Below are 27,216 nucleotides of genomic sequence, written 5' to 3'. Positions count from 1 at the left end.
AAAAAAAATTCATCTTAAATTCCATCACTGTGCCGAGTCAGCAGATAAGTCATCAGAAGCAACTTCTGAAAAAGGTCTTAGTCTGCTGTTACCGCAGTGTTATGACAGTCACTCGTCTAAATCAGAGATAGATCAGCCGTGTCTGAGCCAGAGGCATCTGCAGAGCGAGCACAACAACACGCTCAGAGCAGCATTGATCCAGACTGAATCATCATCTGCCTGTCAAGTCCAAACAGATCAAACAAAACCATCCACCCACACCATGTGAATCATCCCGAGCACTGCAATTATTGTCCTAATAACTCATGATGATTATAACTCACCTGCTTTTTCCTGCACAGACACTTCTGCATGTGGTCGTACCCTATCGAGATACGTTTCCCAGGAGCTTCCCCATCATTTTCAATGCACGTCAGCGTCAAAACACTGACCTGATATGAATGAGCCGGGGGGCATCTGGCTGTAGTTGGCCCCTCCCAGATGTAGGGCACTCGGGGGTGCGGGGGTGAAGGGGGCTCCGTAGTTCTGAGGTGTGGCGTAAGGTCCTGGAGGGATGGGCTGCAAGGAGAGCAACAAAAAAACAAAAACACTGCTCACTCAGCAGTTTTAGAGACACAACCCTAACCCAGTAATATTCCTCAATAACAAACATCACATTAGTGGTAATGTATTTTTCGTGCTTGCTGCTGACCGGCGGAGTGTGCGTTTCGGTGCCCTTGCTAGCCAACCGGCTGAGGATGCTCCTTTCGGACATTTGAAGGCGGGCGGCGATGGGAGGGACTCTGGAGAGCGTAGCCGGTAACCGTGTCACATCAGCCTTCATGTCACTCAGTAGCTCCTCCAACTGGTTCAACACTGCAGGTGCAGGGGAGAAATGAGGGATTCACGGTCAGAATTAAGTAAAAACACTTTTAGGCATCCGTCTACGGGATTCCACATCCTGCAATGCATGCAACTTTTCCGATAATGGTAATATACAGAGTGTTAAAACAAACTTTCAAGCGGCAATTTCAACCGTTTACATCTTTTTTTTTTTTTATGAGGCCTACACCAAGGCCGTATTCGAAATGTCATACTAACGTACTACTCGTACTAAGTTTGACGTCAAAATTAGAATGTAGCGCTTTCACTTTAGATACAATGAAAAGATTGCGTACGGAAGAAATACCCAGATGTATACTATATCGGGACATTATTTTAGGTATTCGTGGTGGGCACACTAGTAATACTCAACCGCCCCATGATGCATTGCGAGCGGAATGTAAAACTGTCCTGGGTCCGGCTTCAAGCTAAAAATGGAAAGATCCCATTTTCAAAACTTGTCTTCCATTAGTTACACTTTTGTAAATCAGGATCTTGTTTTGAAGTTTACCAGAAGTTTGTCAGCAGCACAATGGCGGATCTCCAAAACTATTCCAAAATGTCAGCATGAAATGTGTATATACGAGTTCTATGGATCAAATGACCACATGTTGATATTCTACTTGGTCATTTTCTCGCTTAAAATGCTTTCAGAACTTTCAAAAGTAGAAAATCAACAGAGATAACATTTAGCCTTAATATGCTTCAGGTTTTTGTCGTAGGTTCGAAAAGCATCTTTAAGTATACTTCAGTAGGAACGGTCATCATCCTAATCATACTTATAGTAGATAGTAGACAGTGTATACTCATTGAGTTTGTAGTGTATAGTGCGTTAGTGTGAAATTTCCAACACAGCCAATGTCTTCAGTTCATAGAAAAAAGCAGCTTTAAGCCATGTGGTTCCTAATATTTGGCCAATTTTCCTTTATGCCAAAAGATCAAAAGATTCATATCACAATGTACTTTCAGTAGCTATTTGCTCCACATGAATATTGCATCTCACAGCTTGTGTGTACTCTTGTAGCCATTGTGAGTCTTCACACGGAAACAGTTTTCCAGGAATAAGGCCATCGGTAAAAAAACTTGAATATGAGAACAGCTCCTTCGAGACCAAGCGTCTCACTTCGTGTGTTCACCCAGTTTCCTGTCTGGCTCTCTAAACGCTGACTGTGTTGCAACCCAGAAGTAAACAAAAGATCTTGGTGACAGATACGACTCCGTCCACTACTGTAGCACGAGTGACAACTGCAAATGTAAATATTTACGGAGTCAAATCAGTTCTCATTTCATGCGTTTTGTTGGTTTAGTGCCCTTTTCCTATTCCTGTCTGCCACTTCAGTCGTCAACCCCAGGCTTATCTCAGATGTGGTAGTTAAAAAAAAAAAAAAGAGTTCAGTGTTTTAGTGCAGACTGGAAGGGGAACAGTAGTGTGTGCCTCTTTTTATTGTTTTTAACAGCACGGATTAAACAGGGACAGACTTTTTGAGGTGACCCAAGCCAGGAAATGTTTGGAGTGCGTAACCTTATCTGTGAGCTGGAATGATCCAGTCGGAAAGCTTTCCAAACATCTGCAGCGAGACGTGTTGCATCTTTTTTTTGTCTTTGTTATTATCTGTCGGACAATCTCTGCTGCTTCTTATAAATCTGTCTGCACCTCTCTGCATGAATCTGCTACTTTCCGCAATTTCTGCTTCCTATCTAGATTATTTTTACACGGTGCAGACAGAGGTCATTTTCCTACGCATACATGTGTGTCGGGTAGTCATGGTGAGGTCGCTGACCTTTGTGCAGGACGGCGTTGGCGGGCTTGTTGCCGGCCAATGACTCCTTGCTGAGGTGCTGGTGGGACTCGGCCAAACATTCCACCTCAGCGAAACGAGCGTTAAGCGCCATGGCCGGATGGCTGGGGTCCTGGGTCATGTTCAGATAAGCGGCCCGCCGCAACTGCTCCTCGATCACCAGCGCCTGCTCCAACAGCTGGAGGTCGGGAGAAAGTCACGACGGGAGAATGATTATTTTATAGGATAATGTCACAAAAAACAGGAAAATGGAAAAAGGATTCACATTGTTCTTCAACTTGCAAACAGGTTTTTTTCTGCATAATAATTCCAGCGAGTTCTTTTTGGACACATCAAAGTGATCAGCAGACGCCTCTGAAGAAGACTGGCAGTTGACAGTCAAAACCTGTCAGGAGATCAAAGTAAATTTCTTGAAAAAAAGTTGTCTGAATAAATTAAACCTTAACATTAAAATTTTTTTTTAAAAAAAGGCAAAAATAACTTGCTGGAATTATTATGCGGAAGTCAAGGAAACAGCAATGCAACCAGCAGACGCCTCTGAAGAAGACTGGCAGTTGACACTTGAAACACATCAGGAGATCAAAGTAAACTTTCTGAAGAAAAGTTTTTTGAATAAATGAAACCTTAACAAATTAGGATTTATTTACACTTTTACCTGATTACTTGCTCTGTATTCATATCGTATTACATTCAAACGTGTTTGTGTTTGTAAATCTATTTTAACCTGTTTTTATCACAAATAAAATGTGAGAAAAACACTGTTATTATAATAATGATAAACATTATAACAATTGCTTTTTATTCAACTTCTTGCCTTTCTTTAAACAGTATACAACATTTCTTCTGCATTCATTCATGATAGCTAAAAAGCTATTTGGTAAACAGAAAACAGACGGTCTTGTTTAATGGAAGTTTGAGGTAAAAGTTATGGACTGTGGAGTCCCACAGGGAAGTAGTGTTGGTCCATTGCTATACAATGAGCAAATTGACCCTAAATGACACTAACATTTCTTTGTATGCTGATGACTCATCCATATACATAGCAAACCCCACAATATCTGAACTTAGTAGTGTTTTAAATTGGGAACTTCAAGCAGTAGCGAAATGAATAACCAACAAAAATCTTAATATCTCCAAAAACAATAGCATTGTGTTTGGAACAAATAATATGTTACTGGAGGAAGTCAAACTGAAATTACATGTAAATGATGTGGCTGTAGAACAAGTACATTAAACCAAACTTCTGGGGATACGATTTGATCGTAAATTAACTTGGTCTAAACACATGAAGAAAGTAACAAATAGAATATCACACTTTGACTATTGCACATCACACAAACTGCAAATTGCGCAGAATCAGGCAGCACGATGTTTACTGCGTTGTCCATATCAAACCAATAATACTTGTTTTTATTAGAAAAATGTCTGCAACTCAACAGCCAACGGTTCTATTTAAACAATTGTCTATTAGTTTTGATGAACATGCATGTAAAACAAGGTATGCTACAGAAGGTAGATTTACTCTATACCTAAAGCAAAAAAAAATTAAAATTAAAATTACTGTGATGTGCAGGGCCATGGTGATATATAATGCTCTTCCAGGGCAAATTATTCAAGACAATACCAAATTTACATTTAACAAAAAAATAAATAAAGTTTACAACAAAACAGCTAGCTCTAGGTGTCCAATGATGTGTAATCAAAGCTACTAAATACAATAGAATTCCAAATGAAAAGAAAGCATAGAGCATTCATACTCATATTTTCTCCAAAAATGCTAATTTTCTGTTTCTGTTTTTCAGTCTTTTAGAAAGATCATTACAACATAAGTAGAATGTCTGATTTTCCAATTCAAAATTTCCCCAATTCCCCTGGTTAATGATTGTTTTTAAATGTCATATTTTTATGACATCTAAAAAAAAAAATGTCATAAAAGTCAGCTGAAGTGGAACAAGATTTGACATGTGTGTTTGCTGTTGCTACACTTGCTTGCTCAACATTAGGCCAACTGTTTTATGATGAAAGAAATCATTAAAATTAATAATATTGTTCCAAAACATGTCAGTGGGAGTTTAGTCCGTGTTATATAGCTTCCTCCGCTTCATTTTGTTTAAAAAGAATATTAAAAATAATATTACAATTTCTGGTTCAAAAGTGATTTTTTATTGTATGTAGCTTCTAATAGATTCATATCATAGTCTTTCAAATGAGATTTCTTTGTAATTTGTTTATCCCTTTAAGCACAACATATATGAATCACAAATGGCAAAGCCAGTCAACCCTGAATTCTTTCCTTTAAAAAATAAAACTGGTTATGATTCATGACTCAAACCGCTAACATCAGAGCCAACCATTGTATGCCACAAAATGTGTTCCTGAATAGTATTTCACCTTGAAAATTAAATACTCTGATCTTTTTTTTTTAATAAATGTCACTTTACCATCTAGAAACCCAAATTAAATCATTCCATGGCTCAATTTTTGGTTCAGGACTTGTCCTTGATGAAACACGTACGGCTTTATTGGGTTTCACTACATCTGTATAAAATCTGAACTAATATGTACAACCAAGGAAAAACTCAAACATACCAACAAAACAACATCATCTAAATTTCATGCTGCCGTGTCAGGTTTTTTTTTTAAAAACTGAAACAAACCATGAATTTAGTATGAAATTAATGGAATTCCTTGAGGGGAATACCTAAATTGTGTGTCTTATTCTGACCCACACGATGAAAGTTCAGTGCAATTAAACAGAAATGGCTATAAAAGATAGAAAATTAAATAAAAATAAAATGTAAATATACTTCATTTTCCCAATCTACATATAAAAGAAAGACAGTTCTGTATGCGTGTGTATGTTTGTAGAGTGAATATCTCCCCGTCGCGGTGTCTGCTCGACCTGAAACTTTGTCAACGGCTTTCAAATACCTTGGGTTTGTGCATCCGTTATTTTGGAGTAATTTGGTAATTTCAAAACGTTTATTTTCATGTTTGTTTGACCGTTCGCTGTTTAGACCGGACAGACGGGACCCGGAAGTTATTGGCAGGCAATGGCTGCGGCTGTGTTGAACGCGAACAGCATAAAATGCTCATTTCTCTGTGGATACGGCATTATAAACACTGATATTTTCACCATGTGCTATAAAACCAAACGCACACCTTGGATGTACATGCTGAACGCACACAGAGCCGTTTAGAGAAAGAGTTGCGACAACGAAAAAATTCCCAGAAGTTTCAAATAGTTCCAGCGGGTCCGTTACTTTTTTCTCTACACGCATTTCAACAACCTGTGACGGAGTATGTGCATGCGCGCACGTGTGTGTGAGAGAGAACCCACGGAGGAGATGGAGAGAGTCCCACACGGCAACGGACACACACACACACGGTATGTATAATGAAAACATACTAAATGAGTAAAATAAAACAAAAACTAAACATTTATACAAAAAGTACACAAAACTACAACTGAAATGCACAAAAATATACAAAAAGGCTTCAAAAACACACAAAATTACTCCAAAAAAACATATATTAGAGAAAAATACACCAAACAACAACAAAAACTTTAAAATGACTCCAGAATCACACTACAATGGCAATTTATCATGAGCATGTTCCATACAATTAAACCAGGGAAAACACACCCGCTATTTTACTTTGTACCCGCAAATAAACCCCTTTATAACACTACTTTCAAACACATACTCATTTGGCCATAGATGACAACTCTACTTAAGCTCCCACTATATAAATACATATTTCCAACGGGCACTGTATTAGTCTATTTTGAAATATACTCTTTTTCTGTGAACTTAGTGAACACACAACTGTTATTCATGCTTTGGTTTGCTGTTAATTACACAATGAAGTCTGAAACACAACATAAAATGAGAACGTGCTGAAGAGAATGCACATGGAAGAACTGTGAGCCTGAGCAACAGTTTCCTGGGCTGTTCGATGAGCAGAGCTCCGCCCCTGCACAGGTGCAATCACAGGCAGGTGTGGCGATGCACAGCTGCAGCCACCGATAGCGTTCAGCCACAGTCATTCCCACCATCATTTTTCATTCGAAACAGTTGGAACTGCTGAACGTAAAATAAATCCACCTTTTGTAGACGTAAAACACATTTAACAAAAAGTGTATTTTAATGAAAACACAATTTTTAAGGAGAAAAAAGGGTAAAATGTTGTCTGTGCTTGCCTGTCCTTTTTATCAGAAGGTGTGCATGTGTCTGATTGTTTTTCGTCTGTTTTTTTTTTTAATTTGATAAAATCACACATAACCCTTGAATGAGAAGTGCATGGTGAGCCCTGGCCCCTAATAATAAAAGACTACTAGTAGTGGTAGAACAATACAAGCTATTAGATTCATGAGATTGATACATTTTTAAAAAAACTAAAAAAAAAAAAACATTTTTTTTTTTATTATTATTTATGACATTTATTGAATTAAAATTTGTTTTGTAAAATAATGAAAAAAAATGCTTGATTTCTCTCCTTTTGTTTACAATGTATATATATATGTGTGTGTGTGTACATGTCTTTCTTAAATGGGGTACGTATACCGCGATGGCAGTACATATTGTGAAATCTCATCGTACAGGATATCGTCCCACACCGATGAAAGACTAATAAATGTTTTTCAGAGCTATTTCATGTTTTCTTGGAAGCAAAATGACAAGGAATTACAAATGATTTTGTAAACCCTAACCATGGAGATCAAAGTAATTGAATGCGTGAGTTGTACAATGTATTTGTTCCTGTAATACAATATTACATGGTTAGGGTTGAGCTCACTGAGCCTCTTCTCAATTCTTTCTTTTTTTTTTTTTTTTTTTTTTTTTTTTTTTCTCTTGTCTGCACATTCTGTCGAAGGTTAACACTACAAGAAGTGCAATCTTTTAACAGCAATGCATATTTTGTTATTGCAATTAAATAAATTTATTTATTTCATTGCATAATTGTGACCATCACCAGCCCTCCCTAGGGAAGGGTAAGAAATACTTTATTAAAGGGAGGATGTAAAAAAAGAGAGGGCAGTGTTACACCAAGGTGAGGGGTTGGAGAGGGGTGGGGAAGTTAACAGGGAAGAGGAATACAAGATAGGAAATGGAATGGGTGGGGAGTAGTCGATAGATTTCAAGTGATGCGATGTGAAATTGTGGTTGTGTATATTGTGCTTATTGTTGAGTTATCAAGCCAGTTTGGTGACCTGTGTGCGGCTTAGGAATAATGGTGGTGGCTGTGAGCAGAGGAAGAAGTGAGTGGAAATTCCATAAAACAGGTATTTGGGAACAACGTGTCTGTGGTTGAGCCCAGTATGAGTGTTATCCCACAGCCCAAGGCCAGTGCATCCATGACAAATGTATTTCCAAGAACCGCCACTGCAAAACCCACGAGCCGCCCCCGGGCCCCGGAAGCAGCCAGGCCAGCAGCAAGAGCGGGCAACCCGGGGGCTCCCGGCGACCACCACACGGCCAAGCAGCCCCCCGAACGCCCCCAAGATCCCAAACCGAGAGGCAACCATCGCCCCCCCCATACACACCCGAGAAAGCCCCAAGGAGCCAAGGACCCAGCGCACCACGCCACCAATCCAACCCCCAACCCCCAGACCCCCCACCCCATCCCCCCCCACACCCCCCACACCCCCGCGCCCAACCCCCCGAGGGGAGGGCCCAGAGAGCTCCCCGCCCGAGACCCCAGCGGAGGAGCCGAAGCCCACGCCCAGCAGACGACCAGAGCCACGCCGAACGGGCAGCCGGCGGGCACCCGCCGCCGGGCCCAGAGCCAGCAGGGACCCGACCCCAGGCCAGAGGGACCCGGAATGAACGCAGCACCAGGAGCAGCCCGCCCAGGGAGGACGACCACACCCCAAGCCGCATAAGGCACCAGGGGGCCGCCGGGAGTCTCCCCGTCGGCCCCCAGGCACCCCAACCTAGCCCCCCATGGCGCCCCAAATCACCTATTGTTGATGTCGCCCGCGCCACGGGCTTTAGTTTTTTTTTATTTTTTTTTTTTTTTTTTTTTAAAAGCCAGGGCCCCCTCCAAGGGCCAAGCCAGACCGCCTTGTGCATCCCCAGCACCCTGCCTCACGGGGCACTGCCCAAGCAGGGGCCGTACCATTAGGTATGCAAGGGCGCGGCACGCGGCACCCGCCCCGAAAGACCCCCGCCAGGACCGGCCCGGCCAGCCAGCCAATCACCCCGGGCCCCAGGAGCACCCCCCGGGACCAGGACCCCCCAAGGGCAAGTCCCCGGGCCAAGCCCCCCGGGACGCACCCCTCTTCTCAATTCTTTCAACACAAACATCCAATGAGTCAATCCTGAAGTGAGGTTTTAATTAGCCTGGCAACTGAAGAATAAATGGTTTCACATTTAATTTGGGAAATCCGATATTAGGATTTGTGGTCTCACCTTGAAACGACGTGCCAAGAACTTGTTCTTCATCTCCAGGAAGTTGCCTTTATTCGCCTGCGACTTGAAAGGCTCATTGACGATGGCAAACATTGGGTCGTTCTGGATGTCCTGCCACCGAGCGTAGCCGTGACTGGCTCCCAGGGGTCAAGGGTCAACAGGAATCAACAATGTGAAATAAAACTTCTCTACACTCAATCAAAAAAAACAATGTAGAGAGAGAGTTTAGATATTTAGATATTTGACTTTATTATCACACTCATCCGACACGTCATTAGCTAAACCTGTTAGCTAACATAGCTTCTAAGCTAACATCAAATCACCTAAAAACAAGTTGGTTTCCACAACAAAGTATTACTGTAAGACATACCACTGTGATGCAATTACGTTAACATGGGCCAAGCTAGCCACACCGCTAAAGTAATCTGCATCAAAGCTACCTGAGAAGTTGTATCTAGAGACCAAAATATTTGCTTAGTACCTCGACATCTAAAAAAAAAAGACTTCATTTATTCAGACATGATGTTTGTACCTTCAGCACATGTTTGACCAATACAATGTGAGGCAAAAACATTTGTTAACCAAATGTTTTTCTGCTACGTCTTCTCATTTTATCTTTAAAGTTTTACCGGTATTCTTTCTTTATACTTTTAATATACACAAAGACAATAAATGAGAGATACTAATCAAGAGTTAACTATTTGAAATATTAATATGTGTATTAGGCAAAAAGTAAGCAAGCAAATGCTAAATGATTGGGGTTGTTATGTTCTTATGCTAAGTTAGCTCATGCCTCATGAAATTTATAAACACATAACCAATAGGCTATCATTTAGATTAATAACTAAGATAATAATAATAATACTAATAAATTAATAATTAAGAGTTAACTTTCTGAAATATGCATATGTGTATGAGGCCAAAAGCAACCTCGCCAATGCTAAAAGTTTTAATGCTAAGTTAGCTTAGCAGCACCAATGACTCGTCAAATTTATAAACACACAACCAATAGGCTATCATTTAGATTAATAACTAAGATAATAATAATAATTGATAATTCATTAATAATTAAGAGTTAACTATCTAAAATATCAAGTGTATTAGACCAAAAGCAAGCTAGCCACTGCTAAATGATAAGTTTTCATGCCAAGTTAGCTTAGCCGCACCAATGACTCGTCAAATGTATAAACACACAACCAATAGCCTATCATTTAGAGGTTTTAACGACTCCAAAAGTTTAGGGTGTAAGGTTTATGGGGTTTATAGAGTTTTAAGTAAAGAATTAAATTTTTGAAACTTTGTGTTTATATTTTTGTGTAATCATCTCATACAAAGCCAGAATAAGCCTTCCATACTTACATACAGATGCTGCAGTGGTTAGCCAGCAAAAAAAGAAACAGCCTTCATTAGTTTCACAACCACCGTGGTTTGCACTAAACATGGAGCGCTGAGATAGGCAGTAATCACTTGGATGTGAACCTCAACTTCACCTAAATTCCGCATCGTGCCAACAGCACATTCCAGTAAAACGCAGACCCTTGAGAGCGTTTTCATACAATCCTTCAACTTAGAAATGCGTAAAACAGACATTTGTCAGGGGGGGGAATATAACAATTTCTGGGAGCTGTGAGGCAAAACTTTTAAACTTCTGTCAAGGCCTTGAGCGTTGACTCGGAGAACAATGAAACCAGGGTTTTATGTGAATACCCCACAGCTCAATTTACCATAATAGAGAAAACAAAATGGACTAAATGACGAGCTTATTCCGCCTCCAGCAGCCACAGTTTAGCTGTTTACCAAACCCCGGAGGTAAAAGTAACTGATTACAATTACTCACATTACTGAAATTGAGTTGTTTTTATGGGTACTTGTACTTTTTTGAGTATATTCTAAATCAATCATGTTATTTGTACTTGGGTACATTTTAAAAGAAGTAAAGTAATTCATTACATTACGTTACTGAGTACATTTTTATTTTGTGTTTAAAATTAAAATGATCAAAGGACATTGTGAAACTACAAAAAATGAAGTGACCAGACAGCAATCAAATGCATCACATCATAGCCAACCAACCAGATTATTAAGTATCTATACTTAGAGCTAGAGCTGGGCAATATATGGAGATTCAAGATATATATTTTCTATTTTGGCAATATAGAAAATTACAAAATGATGGATCACTGAGTGCATCCTAACACATCCCATAAACAAGACAAACTATAGAACTCACTCAGTGCTGTCCCTTATAGGACAAAAAGCCTAAAAAGTGGCAAATATTGTGCAGCTGTTTCAGCAATTTAACCCTGAATTGTTTTTCTGGTAAGACTTTATTCTAATTAAAATTATTGAGATTTATAGGGCTGGGCGATATGTACCAAAATATTTTTTCACAAAATGCCGATATATGATATAAATCTCGATATTTTGTATTCAAATGAAGTCTTACCAATAAGACAATTCTGGGTTAAATCTGCTGATGCAAAATGCCACACAGGCATATTTATTAACAAACGGCTGCACAATATGTGCCACTCTAGGCTATTTCTCCTCTAAGGGACAGCACGTGTGAGTGAGTTCTGCAGTGTGGCTTGTTAAGTGGAAGGTCTGGGTTCGTACAAACTCAGAAATCCCTCTAACTGTGCTTTCCATGCTGTCCTAACAAGTAGCAAAAGCAGCGGCTCCTAAAGCAAGTATTTGAATATAAAATAAGCTATAAAATAAAAATATATCAATATAGGCAATTTTGTCATTTTCTGTATCGCCAAAATAAAAAAACGCAACATATCGCCCAGCCCTAATTTATATCATATATCGCCATTTTGAGAAAAAAACATTGAGATATGAGTTTTGGACCATATCGCCCAGCCCTACTTAGAGCCTGAGAATTGTATTATTTTGAATTGGATTCATTGGTGCTATTTTATTTAAAATAGAATTATTATTTTATACAGATGCCTTTGTAGAAAATAAAACAAGCTCCAATTTCTTCTATTCCTTTTAAAGTTTATACATGAGATGTTTACTGTATGCAAGGGAACCGTGGCAAGATTTATCATATATAATATATATTTTATACAGTATATAAAAACAAACGTGGGGGGTGAAAGTAACAAGTAACTTTTACTTTGAGTACTATTTAATTGAGCTACTTTTTTACTTGTACTTGAGTACAATTTCCATCAAGTAACAGTACTTCTACTTGAGTAGGTTATATCAGTACTCTTTACACCTCTGCTGGTCGGCATGTTGACTTATTACGCCCGTCCTCTACTGGCCCGACGTGAAAATAAACACAGCTGGGTCATCGCCCGGGCAACTGCTTTAATTCAAGGATACATCACGATTCCCGCCAGCAGCCAGAAGTCGTGTCGGCGATGCCAGATCTCGTTCATCTTCCCGGAGGAGATGGCGGCCCGCTCCTCGTTCTGCCAGAGAGTGTGCAGCTCTGCGAGGGGAAAAAAAACGAGGTAGGTTTTAAAGAGCTCAGTGTGTTTTCAGCAGCTCACTCCAGGCTAATCCTGCTGATAGACTGAGGAGATAAATTTGGCTCCCCTGTTGGTTTTGATACCAGCAGCTACTCGACAGCAAGACAAATGTTTTATTTGCTCGTTTCGCTCGTATGTTTTACGATGTGTGAACAGCTCAGGAACTTCTTTGGTTGACTTGGGTTATTTTCAGCTAAGAAACGTTCGCTATTTAGACGGAAAGGTTTGTTTTCTCACCTTTTAAAGTGGAAACATCTGTTTTTTTACTTTGGTCTTTATAGAAATAAAAAGCATTTGCTAAATTCACACAGTCAGACTCATGAAGAAGAAGCTTTGAAACAGGCAAGGGCAACTGACGGTCCGTGGCCCAAATGCGTTTTATGGTTTAATTTATTCAGACAACTTTTTTTCAGGAAATGTACTTTGATCTCATGACTTGTTTCAACTGCCAGTCTTCTTCAGAGGCACCTGCTGATTGCTTTGATGTGTCTGCGTAAATATTTGCATAATAATTCCAGCAAGTTCTTTTTGTCTTCTATTTGGATAATATGTTATGGTTTCATTTATTCAGATAACTTCTTTTCAGGAAATATACTTTGATCTCCTGACATGTTCCAACTGCCAGTCTTCTTCAGAGGCGTCTGATGATTGCTTTGATGTGTCCGCGTAAAAATTCCCATAATAATTCCAGCAAGTTCTATTTGGATAACATGTTATGGTTTCATTTATTCAGATAAATTTTTGCAGGAAATTTACTTTGATCTCCTGACATGTTCCAACTACCAGTCTTCAAAGGGGTCTGCTGATTGCTTTGATGTATACTTGACTTCTGCATAATAATTCCAGCAAGTATTTTTTGTCTTCTATTTGAATAATATGTTAAGGTTTAATTTATTCAGATAACTTTTTCAGGAAATTTACTTTGATCTCCTGACATGTTACAACTGCTTGTCTTCTTCAGAGGCATCTTCTGATTGCTTTGATGTGTCCGCGTAAAAATTCACATAATATTTCCAGCAAATTCCCTTTGTCTTCTATTTAAATAATATGTTAATGGTTTAATTTATTCAGATAACTTTTTTTCAGGAAATGTACTTTGATCTCATGACTTGTTTCAACTGCCAGTCTTCTTCAGAGGCGTCTGCTGATCGCTTTGATGCGTACTTGACTTCCGCATAATAAATCCAGCAACTTCTTTTTGAATAATATGTTAAGGTTTCATTCATTATTATTACAATAAGTGACAGATATCAGTCCCTGCAGGATTGCAGGTTTTTCTCTTTTAAATTTAATTGATTTTGTGACAAATTTTTAATTAATTATGAGAAATAATTTCAGAAAAAACTGACTGCAGTCATGTGATAAAAGCATGAGAAAATTGCAATCCTCCAAATATTGTGGAGTTTCATTGTATTGGTGTTTAAAAGGGTTGAGGTATCTTCAACTGAATTATTTGGCAATTTACACATTAATTCATGTCTTTTTTCACTTTCTCCTACGGGCCGCATTGGATGTCTAAAGGGCCGGATTTGGTTTTAATGAAATCACAGTCATTAAACAGGGACATGATGTTAAACCGTCCTTTGTGCTGAAAGATGGTAGTCAACATGAGGTTTACCATTTGAGAGTTGTGTGGGAGCTGTGTCTCGGATATGGGAAGGATGTACATTTTCAGATGCATCATCAGTAGTGTTTCCTTTGAATCAGGTGATGTTTCGGCCTTTTTAACACTAAACACCCTCATCAAAGGTGGCTAGCTACAGGGTGATCAAGCCAGAGCATGAGTCCCATAACTGTAAGATAAATGAGGAAAAAAGTAGGGGTCACTATTGCCTACCGGTAAATCCACCATCTGCGATGTTAAACATGAAGCGAGGTCGTTCCATCGGAGATTTTGTGTTACTCTTCGGTGCCTCCTCCTTTGTTAGTTTCACTTCTTTCCCTGCCTCCTTTTCACCTTTGACCTCTTCTGGTGACGACACAGAATGTTTGAGCGTATAAATTCAATTAAAAGCAGTGTGTTGTAGTCATTCGGGTGCGCGCCGCTCACCTTTCTTCACCACAGCCACCTCGTCCTTGTCTTTCGTCTCTGTGCTTTCCGTGGACGTCGGCGTTTCTTCGCGCTTCTCTTTCACCTTCTCCTCTCCGGCTTTGTCCCCTTCTGACAAAACAGAGTCCAAACAACCTGTTCTACATGTTTGTGTGTCAGATTTGACTCCACAGGTTCCCACTGTCCTCATGCTTTAGCTCTCACCTGATTTCTCCTCTTTGACCTCGGGCTCAGTTGGAGTCTTTAGCCCCTGGTTTCCCTCCTCTGCACGTTTCTTCTCCTCCTTTGGTGCCGCAGAAGCGTCAGTCATCTCTTTCTTCTCGTCTTCCTTCGTGTCGCTCTCCTCTTTGCTCTCAGTCTTTTCAGATGAACTTTGTGTCTTTTCGTTTGTTGAGGTGGAAAGCTGGAAAAAGGAGAACATTATACTGACACAAGGTTTATCCTATTGAGTGAATAAAGTCTTTAAAGAGAAGCACATGATATTGCACACATAAGAACAACTATACTAAGTTTGTTTTATTAATATATTTATTGACCTACATATTATTACCAAAATAGAAGGACTCGCATGAACGTTTTAGGGTTTAACAGTGCCAAAACTATTCTCTCATGATAGGAGCATCAAACCATCCAAAATGCATTTCAAGCTCTATTTACTGGATCTAAGTGACAAAACACAACCAGTGCTATTCTATATTGACACAATGCAGTCAGCAGAGTAACAAGTTAAGGAGTAAAAATACTCCATCACCAGATGCCTTCAAGAAACTACGAACATTTTCTGAACATTTTGAGCCCATTTTTGCTAATTTTTACTATTTTTCTGCAACTACACCAAACTTGTCATATTTAACCTATTTTCATCTGCGTTTCTTACCATATTTTTGCTCTTTTTAATGAATTTTTGCAACATTACTCCCATTTTTGCCACTTCTCCATCAAATTCCAAAGCCTTTTCTGCAAACCTTTTCCACTTTAAAGATCCTTATAAACCCTTTCCACCACTTTTCTACATGTTGATCAATTAGTCACTTTTAACCTCTTTTCACCATATGTCATGCTTTTTTTTCCAATTTAACCACATTCAGAATTTGTCTTGCCCATTATTTGCCAGTTTAAACTAATTGCTTCAATACTGACACTTTGAACCCCTTTTTTTTAATAACTTTTTTTGTCAGCTCTAATTTTCAAATTTTAACCAATTTCTGTGGGTTTTAAAACCCCATTTCACCACCATTTTTTGGTCACTTTTTTAAACCCATTTTATTTCTGATTAAAAAAGGATTTACATCTCTAAGATGGCCCCACCCCTCCTATAAAAACTATCACCCGTATAATTAGTGGTGAGTAGAATGGACTGAGAGAATAGTGATTAGAGAGGTATCGTGAGTAATGAGTAGCTAGGAAGCATAGCATAGATTGTTCTTTGGAGATTTTATAGTATAAACTGGGCGTGTATTAAATGCTCCACGAGCCCCACCCATAATAATGGCATCTCTCTATAAAAGCAAGGAAGTTCTGCGTGTGTGTGTTTGTGGAGCGAATTTCTCCCTGACGCAGTGTCTGCTCGACCTGAAACTTTATTAACAGCTTGCACATAGCCCAAGTGTGTGCATTCGCTAAATTAATACTTTTATTTCCTCGAATTTATGTCTTTTATCAGATTCAACCTAAACCGCCGCATTGGTGCAAACTTTATTTATAAATTCATCATACGCATGTCCCATAGAATTAAACTAGGGAAATCGCACACGCTATTTTACTTTGCACCCACAAATAAACCCCTTAATGACACTACAGAGTATGTACACCTCTTTGTACATCCAGCCTTCAAACACATACTCATTTGGCCATCATTGACAACTCTACATAAGCGCCCACATGAATGCAAACTTCCAATGGGCACTGTACTAGTTTTTGGAATTTGCCCCTAGAGGCAAGTCAGCAAAAACCTGGGGCTTTAGTTACTCTTTAAGAAAGCTCATGGAGTTTCTTAATTAAGCAAAAGGGGGAAAACGCAGTATATACATACTGTATATCCATTTCCATATGTACAGTATATATACATTTTAATCTTTATTCATTATTGTTTTAATTTTTTTTTTACTTATTCATAAGCATCTGTTTGTGTGTGTATTGTTGATGGGCTTTTTTTTTTCTACTTCTTTTTAATATGCCGCTCTTTGCTTTTCTAATTACCCCTCGGGGATTAATAAAGTTTTTTCTGATTCTGGTGAAGTTCTTAAAGCAAGGTTTTCCTTTGTTGTTTCTATTAACTGATGCTGTGATGATCGTAGGTTCATACCTCACAGGTGTGGCTGATAATTGATAATTGAAAGCGTCCCACCTCCTCAGGGTCTCCACTCTTAGGACCCTCTGCTTCTTTCCTCTTATCGCTCTCGTTTCCATTGGTGGATTTGTTTTCCGAGGCGGTCTCCACTTCCTCCTTCTCTTCTTCCTTCTCTCCCTCCTTCCCGTTCTTGTCCACTTTCTCAGCTGGTGCTGGGGTCGCTGCGTACATTAATATAACATTTATTTACATCATGTGCTCCCAGTGTGTGTGTGTGTGCGTGTGTGTGTGTGCGCGTGTGTGTGTGTGTGTGTGTGTGTGTGTGCGTGTTAAGGTGGGGACCTGGCTTGGACGTGCAAGGCGTGTTGTTGTAGCTGGGGTCTGGAGTCGGGGTGGAGGTCTTTGCGGTGGGAGAGGAAGCCCTGGACGAGGATTTGTCGACGCTGACCTCAGGTTTGAGTTCTGGAAGACTCCAGCGTCCGTTGATGTGCTCAAACTCCTGGATCTGAGCAGAACAAAAAAAGATGAAAGAGAGAAAGAAGAAAAGCTTGTTTAACTCACAAATGACTCCATCCATCAGTGTCAGGCTCAGAGTGTCTGCACTCCTTTACAGGCCAACACAATGTGAAACACCTGCGATTCACTGCTGCACATACTTTTGTTTATTTTTTTTCATGATTGTACGATACACCAAGACCTGGGAAACTGTGTTCATGTGGTTTGAATGATTATAAAAGGATTCTGATTCTGCTCATTTCTATGAATACTATGAATAAAAACTAGCAACTGAACTAATGGTGATGCATCTTTCTTTCATTATTATTATTTATTCATTATTATTTTTTGATATATTTATATATTTTTTAAATGTATATATTTTGTATTTTACTAATTTATCTATTCATTTAGAATTTTATATTTGTTCATTTCTAAAATTGATCAATTTATCCATCTTTTCAACGTAATGTCTATAAATAGTTTTAAATGTATTTATTTATTTAAAATGTTTTTTATTTATTTCTTTTTCAAATGTATTTATTTAAAACGTTTTTTTAATGTCTTTAATTAAAAAGTTTTTTTTATTATAATTTAATACATTTTTTTGAGAATGTATTTATTTAAAAACGTTTTTATTTATTTATGATTAGGTTTATTTATTTAACAGGTTTTTTTATTTTTTAAAATAATGAACATATTTATTTTAAAAGTTTATTTAAATGTATTTATTCATTGAAAATGTTTTTTGTACCTTTGTATTTATTTGAAAAGTTTTTATCTCATTTATGTTTTTAATTTATTCAATTTTTTTACATTTTTTTTACATTTATTTATTTATATGTTTTTGCATGTATTTATTTATTTACACTCTTTTTAACAAATATTTTTCATTGATTTAAATACTTTGTTCTTAATATAAAAGCTTAAACATCATACAGAGCAAAAAGAATAAAAATAAATGGACAAACACTGAAAAGCATGGTTAAAAAAATATACCCAGCCCTCCAAAAACACAAGGTAAAGAAATCAGCATTAATCAGATTTATAAAAAATGAAGGTTAAACTTTTAAACACTGAATTTTTCATTAATTGCATTTCACAATTATATTATAGTTGTTTAACTGACATGTTACATGACACTTCTTGAACTTCTTCGTACTTGTATAAATCAAACTTTTCTGCCACGACTGGAACCATTTGACAGCAATGAACTTTTATTGTGAAGGAATTACTTTTTTTGCATTTCAAAAAAGTCGTTTAGCAAATTTCCGAAAACATGTTTTAACAAGTCATTAAACAAGTGCACAGAAACAGTGGAGAGGAGAAAAAACACTGACCTTCTTCTTCACTAGTGACATGACTCCGATGCGCGTCAGCACCGGCTGGCGACACAAGCCCTCCCTCGGCACACCGTCTGCAAATGTCTCTGCCCCGTCAGCCACCGGCTCACACAGGTGACGCATGAAGAGCGACACGTACGCTCTGAGAGGGACGAGAACCACCCACACAGGATGGAGTGAGAACTGTAGAACGCCGACAGGGATGAGCTGGTTGTGTGATTCTTACTTGAACTCCTTCTCCGACTTGCCCCTGAGGTCCCGAACCAACCAATGGGATGAGAAGGCGTCCTGCGATGGCATCCCCCAACGCATCACTGCGTTCAGGAAGGCCTTACGCTGGCGTGTGTTAAAGCCCAGCACCTGCAGACGGAGGTGAGGGTAAAACAATTAGCTTTGTTTGCAAAACGCTGTTTTTAAATCACAATTTAGCAAATCAGCTCTGGAAGAAAAGACTGCATCTTTGTTCACCATGTGCAGCAAGAGGCTAGCAGACTGTGACAATAGAAAAGAAGGTCTTCATCATAGAAATAAACAGGAAAAATAACAAAAATGGCACCACATCATGCACATCTTACCCAAGACTAACTCCACTGTCCTTGTAAATAAACAAGAACACAATCAAACCATTGCATTGCAATATACAATATACTTAATTCCAGCAAGATTCCTTTTGTCTTCTTTTTTAATATTATGGTTTAATTTATTCAGTCAACCCTTCCTCAGGAAATCCACTTTGATCTCCTGACATGTTTCGTCTGACGCTTTGATGTTTCCTTTGAAGTGTCCCGTACTATTGAATAATTAGGAGATCAAAGTAAATTTCCTGAAAAACAGTTGTCTGAATAAATGAAACGTTAATATAATATTCAAAAAGAACTTGCTGGAGTTATTACGTGGAAGTTAAGGAAACATCAATGCGATCAGCAGATGGTATGGTTTTCTTTGTTTTTTAAATTATTTTTGTTTCCTATTGAGTTAAAAAGGTCACACCCAGAGGAAACACTATGTTAAGCTTTTATGTATTCCGACAATTGTTTCACAGGAAATTTACCTAGATTTCCTGACGTGTTTCGACTGTCAACTGCCAGTCTGCTTCAGAGGCGTCTGCTGATTGCTTTGATATTTCTTGATTTCCACGTAATAATTCCAGCAAGATTCTTTTCGTCTTTTTTAATAATAATCATTATTCAAAAGTCAAGGCAACTTCAAAGGAAAGCAGACGCCTCTGACGAAGCCTGGCAGTTGACAGTCGAAACATGTCAAGAAATTAAAGTAAATTTCCTGAAAAACAGTTGTCCGAATAAATTAGGTGTTTGCTTGCATTGCATAAAACATTGCATGAAATATCGTACCCACCTTTAGTATTTAGTCTTCCCCTTGTCTTGTGTCAGATTATCTGTGTTAATCCCGAGTCTCGTTTCCTATCAGCACAGTGTAACTGACCTTTTTTCTTGCATTTTGGATTTTGGAAAAAATCATATATTAATAACTTTAAGGACTTCTACGGGTCTGATTTAACCAACTGCTACTAGTGATTCCTGATTTCTGACGAATATCTGTTTTCCAGAACTTGCTTCGTGATGGTTTCGCCCACTCACAGGTGCCCAGATGGAGAGGGAATCATCAGCTTTATTTACTGCACCTGTCAGTGCTGCTAATGTAATGACTTTAACTAGGAGCAGAAATGCTCAGGAAAGACCTTGGTGCTGTTGGTGTGTCTGAGTGAGTCCGTCTGCCAGATGAAGCTAAAATAAACCCTCAATCCTGGTCTGAACAATGTAATCCATTATACTCACATCCACTATTATCAGGATGATAAATGAGCTTTGGAAGGACTGCGGGTAATTGGGAAAGCTCCAATTCACAATCATTTATATATATTTTTTTTGTTGCGAGGTTGTAAGAAAAATAGATGCGAGTGCCAGTTGGGCTTAAAAGTAGAGCCGAGGGATTTTATGATCCAGAGATGTACAAACCTCAAGGCTGCCTCCGACTCTGGCCAGAAGAGGAGGCAGAGGTTTATCTTTCTCATTCCTCAGCTGACGGCGCGACTGACGTCGACCTGGAAGGAGTGAAGAATTACCCCAAGCAGAAAGAAGATGGTCAATAACAACGTTGGTGATTATTCGTGTGAAGCCGTTGGTGGTTTGGAGGATTTCTCTGAAGGTGGATGCTGCTTTTGAGATTTCTTTTGGCAGACTGACTTATTCCAGTCTGCCAGCGAAGTGAAACAACTGAAAAGATTTCAGCTATAATTCAAAACAGGCCTCGAAGTTTGTTTTACAGGAGACATTTTTTATCGTTTATGAGCCTGGTTTGACTCCTTGCTTTACCTTCTGGACGGTCATCAAAGTCCTCGTCCTCCTCCTCGGAGCCCACAGAGTACTCAGACTGGTTGTCTGAGATGTCAGCGTGCCACTCTGAAACAGCACACGGTGGTTTGTCAGCAGGCCCAGATCCTTCCACTGTGCATTTATAGTAATGTCTTAAACAGGAGACGCAGCAGGTCAAACAACAGCTCAGAATAACGCATTAGTTTTATGCTCCTCAATCATTTCACATATAAAGTGCTTTAAAACACAGAATTTGCAGTAAAGGGAATAAAATAATCAGGCCATCAAATAATTAATGCTTTAAATTCCAGGTCACTCAAAGGAAGAACAAAAATAAATGAATAGAAAGTTTCTCATTATTCAGTCTCTTATTTCCTTTAAACATATTTGTTCTGCTGCTGTAATGAAGAGAATTTCCTTCAAGATTATTAAAGTACTTTCTACCTACTAACCTATCTACTGATGTATATACTGACCTACCTACAAATGTACCTTCTGACCCACCTACTGATCTACCTACCCACCAACCTACCTACCTACCTACTGACCTACCAACCTATTTACTGACCTACCTACCATCCAATCTACCTACCCACTTACTGTCAAACCTACCTATTGACCCATCTACCTACCTAACGACTGACCCACCCACCTCCCTACCTACTGACATACCTACCAAACTAACTACAGACTGACCAAACTACCTACTTACCAACCTATCAACTTACAGACTTATCAAACAATCTATCAATGTATCAATTGACTCTACCTATATCAACCTACCTACCAACTGACCTACCTCCATCTCGACTGACTAAACTACCCACCAACTAACAAACCTACTTACTGACCTACCAACCAACCACTTACTGCCTAACTGAAGTACCTACCTACCAACTGGCCTGCCTACCTACTTACTTACTGACTGCACTACCTACTGACCTATCAACTGACCTAACGACTTGCACTTATCAACGTACCTACCGACCGACTGACTGACTGAACTAGCTACCTACCGACTCACCTACCTACCAACCTACCTACCGACTGACTAAACTAGCTACCTACCAACTGACCAACCTACCTACTTACTGACTGAACTACCTACCAAATTATCAACTGACCTAACAACTAGTACTTATTGACCCACCTCCCGACTGACCGAACAAGCTATCTACCAACTGACCGACCTATCTATGACTGACTGAACAACCTACTTACCAACCTACCAATGACTGATCGATCTACCTCCCAGCTGACTGAACTACCTACCTACAGACTAACCTATTTCTTTTTAAAAACACAGTCTTTACAATTTGAAATACGTAGATTCAAACTTAATAGACCCTCGTAATCCCAAATATGAGAATTAAAAGTAAGCTTAGGGCGAATACAAAAAATCTCCATCAGTGAGATGTTAGTAAGGTATGAACCCAGCAGGTCTCTCAGATCTATGGACACAGGTCAGACAGTGGAGCCCAGAGTTTACAGCAAATAGGGTGACGCTGCTTTCTGTTGTTATGCTGCAAAGAAGTGGAACAAACTGCCAGCAGAGCTGAAGTCAGCATCACATGGGAACATGTTTTTTTATCCAAGTTAAAAGCTTTTCTTTTTCTCTACTGCGTATGACTGAGAGGGAGATTTATAATCATTTTATTGTTGGTTTCATTGTTTTTATTGTTTATTTCAAACTATTTAATGTTTTTATTGATTTTTAAATTCTGTTTCCTCCTACCTTGGTCTTCCTGTGCGGCGTCGTTGTAGTTGACGGGCTTGCGGTTCCTCTTGCCTTTTCCTAGTTTGCTGGCCAGATCTTCCTGCTGCTGCTCGTAATGATGTCGCAGCAGCTTCTCCCAATAATCTGGGTCCACGTTCTCCTCCTGTTTGATGATCTCCCGCTCAATCTCCTCGATCTGCAGCAGAAGTAAAGAAATGTACAGTGGTATGAAAAAGTGTTTGTCCCAGGAGTGGCCGACCAAAATTACCCCAAGAGCGCAGCAACGACTCATCCAAGAGGTGACAAAAGACCCCACAACAACGTCTAAAGAACTGCAGGCATCACTTGCCTTAGTTAAGGTCAGTGTTCATGACTTCATCATGAGAAAAAGACTGGACAAAAATGGCCTGCATGGCAGAGTTCCAAGATGAAAACCAATGCTAAGCAAAAAGAACATTAAGGCTCGTCTCATTTTTGCCAGAAAACATCTTGATGATCCCCAAGAAGAAGAAAATATTCTAAGTTGAGCTTTTTGGAAGGTTTGTGTCCCATTACATCTGGCATAAAAATAACGTCGCATTTCCGAAAAAGAACATCATACCAACAGTAAAATATGATGGTGGCAGTGTGACGGTCTGGGGCTGTTTTGCTGCTTCAGGACCTGGAAGACTTGCTGTGATAAATGGAAGCATGAATTCTGCTGTCTACCAAAAAATCCTGTAGGACAATGTCCGGCCATCTGTTCGTGACCTCAAGCTGAAGTCAACTTGGGTTCTACAGCAGGACAATGATCCAAAACACACCAGCAAGTCCACCTCTGAATGACTGAAGAAAAACAAAATGAAGACTTTGGAGTGGCCTAGTCAAAGTCCTGACCTCAATCCTATTGAGATGTTGTGGCATGACCTTAAAAGGGTGGTTCATGCACAAAAACCCTCCAATGTGGCTGAATGACAACAATTCTGCAAAGATGAGTGGGCCAAAATTCCTCCACAGCGCTGTAAAAGACTCATTGCAAGTTATCACAAACGCTTGATTACAGTAGTTGCTGCTAAGGGTGGCCCAACCAGTTATTAGGTTTAGGGGGCAAACACTTTTTCACACAGGGCTATGTAGCTTTGAATGTTTTTTAATTCCTCATTAATAAAAACCTTCATTTTAAAACTGAATTTTGTGTTTACTTGTGTTATCTTTGACTAATGTTAAAATTTGTTTGATGATCTGAAACATTTAAGTGTGGAAAACATGCAAAAAAGTAAGAAATCAGGAAGTGGGCAAACACTTTTTCACACCACTGTATACTATGTAGATGTCACTGCCTGTATCTTTAACATAGCGTTCATTAAGTTTTTAAGTTCCCTGTAAAGTGTCCTTAAAAAATTCAAGGAAAAAATATGAGGAATTTTGAGTCATTCCCAAACTTTGCTTTCATGGATGTTTTTTTTTTTTTTTTGCTGATAAAGCTGATTGATTAGTCCAATCTGAGCCAACTGATTAATACTAATGTTATTGTCAAACCCTAATGAAGGACTTATTATTCATTGTTTTTAGGCTCTTGGAAGTAGAAACCTTTAATTACAGCAGAGCACAAACAACATTCCCAATCCCAGACCTTTTCATGACCTTTCAGTGGTCGTAAACATAAAACATTACATTACACTTTCACTAAAACATGCCCGAGGGATTCCTCCCACCTTGTCCTCCTCCCGGACCATGTACTGAGCCACTTTGAAGGAGCTCAGGTACTCGTTCATGTTCTGCACGTCCGAGTCGTCGGTGGCGTCCTGGCTCCGGTCCAGCAGCCGCTCTATGGCGGTGCTGTCGTAGTGGATCACGTTTCCCTCGTCCTCCGCTTTATCTCCTGAGTTATTCTTCATACCTGACGGACGGACAGACCCCAAAGAGGGAGTAGATCTATTAATTATGATGATGATGAGCCCCCAGTTTGCATACATCGAGAGATTCCTAATTTATTAAATGGTACAATTGTGAATACATTTAATACATGAATGAAAGAGTACATGAATAGACAAGTTAATGAATGAATGCATATAATACATAAAACAGATAAATAACTAAATAAATAAATACATAAATTAATCAAACAAACAAACAACTAAAATGGTAAATAAAACTAAAAAAATAAGCAACTACATAAATGAATGAGTAAAATTATAAATAAAACAAATAACTAAGGAAATATATGAATAAAATAAGTAAATAAATCAGTAAAACAAATAAAGATGATAATACATAAATAAAACTAATAAGTAAATGAATAAATACATAAATAATTAAATAAATAAAAAGAAAATAAGCAACTTAATAAATGAATGAATAAAATAATTAATACAAAATAGGCAAGTAAATAAGTAAAACAAAAATAAGCAACTAAATAAAAGAATGAATAAAATCATAAATAAAACAAGTGAGTAACTAAGAAAATCAACAAAAAAATAAAGCAAATAAGTAAATAAATGAATAAATAAAACAAATAAACAGCTAAATTAAAGAATGAATAAACAAGTACTGGTGAGTAAAACAATAAACAAATGAAATAAACAAGAGAATACATAAATAAAACAAATAAGTAAATAAATAAATGAATGAAACAAAAAATAAGCAACTAAATAAAACAATAAAAAAAACAAGAAATAAAGAAAGGAAGTAAGTAAATAAAACAAATAAAAAAGAAAACAAAAAAGTGACAAAAATTTAAATACATAAATGAATTTACTAAGAAACTTAGAGAAATCAACATAGAATTCTGCCTGGAATAAACATACAGAAAAAACAGCATCCTGTTTAAATCAGAACAATGAAGCTACAGCAACACTAACATAACATGAAATAGTTTCACATTAACCAACAACACAAACTTCATTTAAGGGGCAGAGGATGTAGGGGGCCCCCTGGTGGCTCATGGGGCCCTCTGCATTTTCACAGTTTGCATATAGCCAGAAACGTCCCTGAGGAGTAAACACACACTCACCCTCTCCCTGGTCCTTGAACAGCTCCTCCGTCCCAAACTTCAGGATGTCGTCCAGCTCCTGTTTGGTCATGGAACCGGCTTTGGATCCCAGCCCGGGCCGCACCACCAGGTGGGTCAGCATCATCTTCCTCTTGGCCACCTGCGTGATGCGCTCCTCCACGCTGGCTCTGGTCACAAAGCGGTAGATCATCACCTTGTTGGCCTGTCCGATGCGGTGAGCTCGGCTGAACGCCTGCGTGGAGAGGTTCATTTTCAGCTCAAAGCTGCGGCTCATGAATGAATGAGTCCACACGGGTCTCACACGGCACCTGAATGTCGTTGTGAGGATTCCAGTCGGAATCGAAGATGACGACAGTGTCGGCCGTGGCCAAGTTGATGCCCAGACCTCCGGCTCTGGTGGAAAGCAGGAAGCAGAACTGACAGGCACCGGGAGCTGCAGAGAGTGTGGGGGGGGGGTGTATATATTTATTTACTTATCCACTTTATCTTTAGAAAAAAATACTTTTGTGAAGTAATTTTCCATCATTTTTTTCAGATTTTTATAGCTCCATCATTTGCATTTTATAATAAACTTTATTACTTTTTAAATTACCTATTTCTTTTAATATTTTTTAATGCCTCATGCAAACATTTACTGGGATGGTTTTTATCAAAAACGTTACATTTTTGCTTGACTCAAGCAGTATTTACTGCTACTTTATTTTTTTTTAGGAATTTCAAGCAACTGTTTTTTAATTCCCATTACTTTTACAATGTATATTATCAATTATTTATTGAGCACCGTTGTTTTTGTTTTGTGTTATGCGTTGTCAAAGCTAAATGAATAAGGATGCTGTATCTAAATTTTTGTCCAAATTCAACCATTGTTCGACAGTTATTTTTGCCTTTCATAAACAAGACTTAATATTAACATTTTTAATAGGATAAAGACATCATTTGCTTGAAAAAAAGATGTAAAAGGTTGAAATTGCCATTTAAAAGTGTATTTTTATCTCCACTGTAAACACTCAATTTATTGACATTATTGGAAAAGTTTCACGCATTGCATTGTGGGATGTGGAGTCCCCGTAGACAAATGTGTTGATGTGTTTTTATTACTTCATTCATTTTTACTTGATTTCTTGTGTTTTCCCACAAAAACTCCCTAAAAGTGACTTCCCAATCAACCGTTATGGCAAAACAATGGCTGCTTGTTATTTTGGGGTTTACACGTGAAAGTCCCTGATCTGGTTGTAAGTGAATGCTTCTTAGAGTGAGGTGGTATCACTGGGAACAAAAACTAGACCTAAAATGCCAACCAACAGTTTTTTGATTCTCTTTTATCTTTTACAATATATATTATTACTAATGAATTATAAAAAGTACGTATTGTACGACAGTCATTTTTGTTGCTTATCAAAAGTAGCAATAAATATTAAATAATAAACACAATAGC

At 38.6% G+C, this 27,216-nt stretch overlaps 1 protein-coding gene across 11 annotated transcripts in view; it reads right to left on the bottom strand.

Annotated features, from left to right (window-relative positions):
- The window catches only part of chd3 (chromodomain helicase DNA binding protein 3), a 69,449-nt gene that overhangs the window by 14,069 nt on the left and 28,164 nt on the right, over positions 1–27,216 (bottom strand). For 5 of the 11 annotated variants that reach the window (XM_028474591.1, XM_028474587.1, XM_028474589.1 and 2 more), the window contains exons 22-39: positions 26,090–26,214; positions 25,782–26,013; positions 24,484–24,668; positions 22,808–22,985; positions 21,073–21,159; positions 20,716–20,801; positions 18,966–19,099; positions 18,737–18,881; positions 17,244–17,406; positions 16,959–17,122; positions 14,816–15,014; positions 14,612–14,746; positions 14,399–14,530; positions 12,413–12,521; positions 9,077–9,209; positions 2,643–2,838; positions 692–855; positions 432–558 (exon numbers count right to left, since the gene is read on the bottom strand). In XM_028474591.1, coding sequence (XP_028330392.1) covers positions 432–558; positions 692–855; positions 2,643–2,838; positions 9,077–9,209; positions 12,413–12,521; positions 14,399–14,530; positions 14,612–14,746; positions 14,816–15,014; positions 16,959–17,122; positions 17,244–17,406; positions 18,737–18,881; positions 18,966–19,099; positions 20,716–20,801; positions 21,073–21,159; positions 22,808–22,985; positions 24,484–24,668; positions 25,782–26,013; positions 26,090–26,214 — 2,694 coding nt within the window. Of the gene's footprint in view, positions 1–431; positions 559–691; positions 856–2,642; positions 2,839–9,076; positions 9,210–12,412; positions 12,522–14,398; positions 14,531–14,611; positions 14,752–14,815; positions 15,015–16,958; positions 17,123–17,243; positions 17,407–18,736; positions 18,882–18,965; positions 19,100–20,715; positions 20,802–21,072; positions 21,160–22,807; positions 22,986–24,483; positions 24,669–25,781; positions 26,014–26,089; positions 26,215–27,216 lie in introns of those variants that run through there. The other 6 variants (XM_028474590.1, XM_028474595.1, XM_028474588.1 and 3 more) reach the window with 5 other exon arrangements.

This window comes from Gouania willdenowi, chromosome 18, assembly GCF_900634775.1.
Source record: "Gouania willdenowi chromosome 18, fGouWil2.1, whole genome shotgun sequence".
Classification (NCBI taxonomy): domain Eukaryota; kingdom Metazoa; phylum Chordata; class Actinopteri; order Blenniiformes; family Gobiesocidae; genus Gouania; species Gouania willdenowi.
Note: the sequence above shows the minus strand (reverse complement) of the source record. Positions and strands in the feature narration are given on the sequence as shown.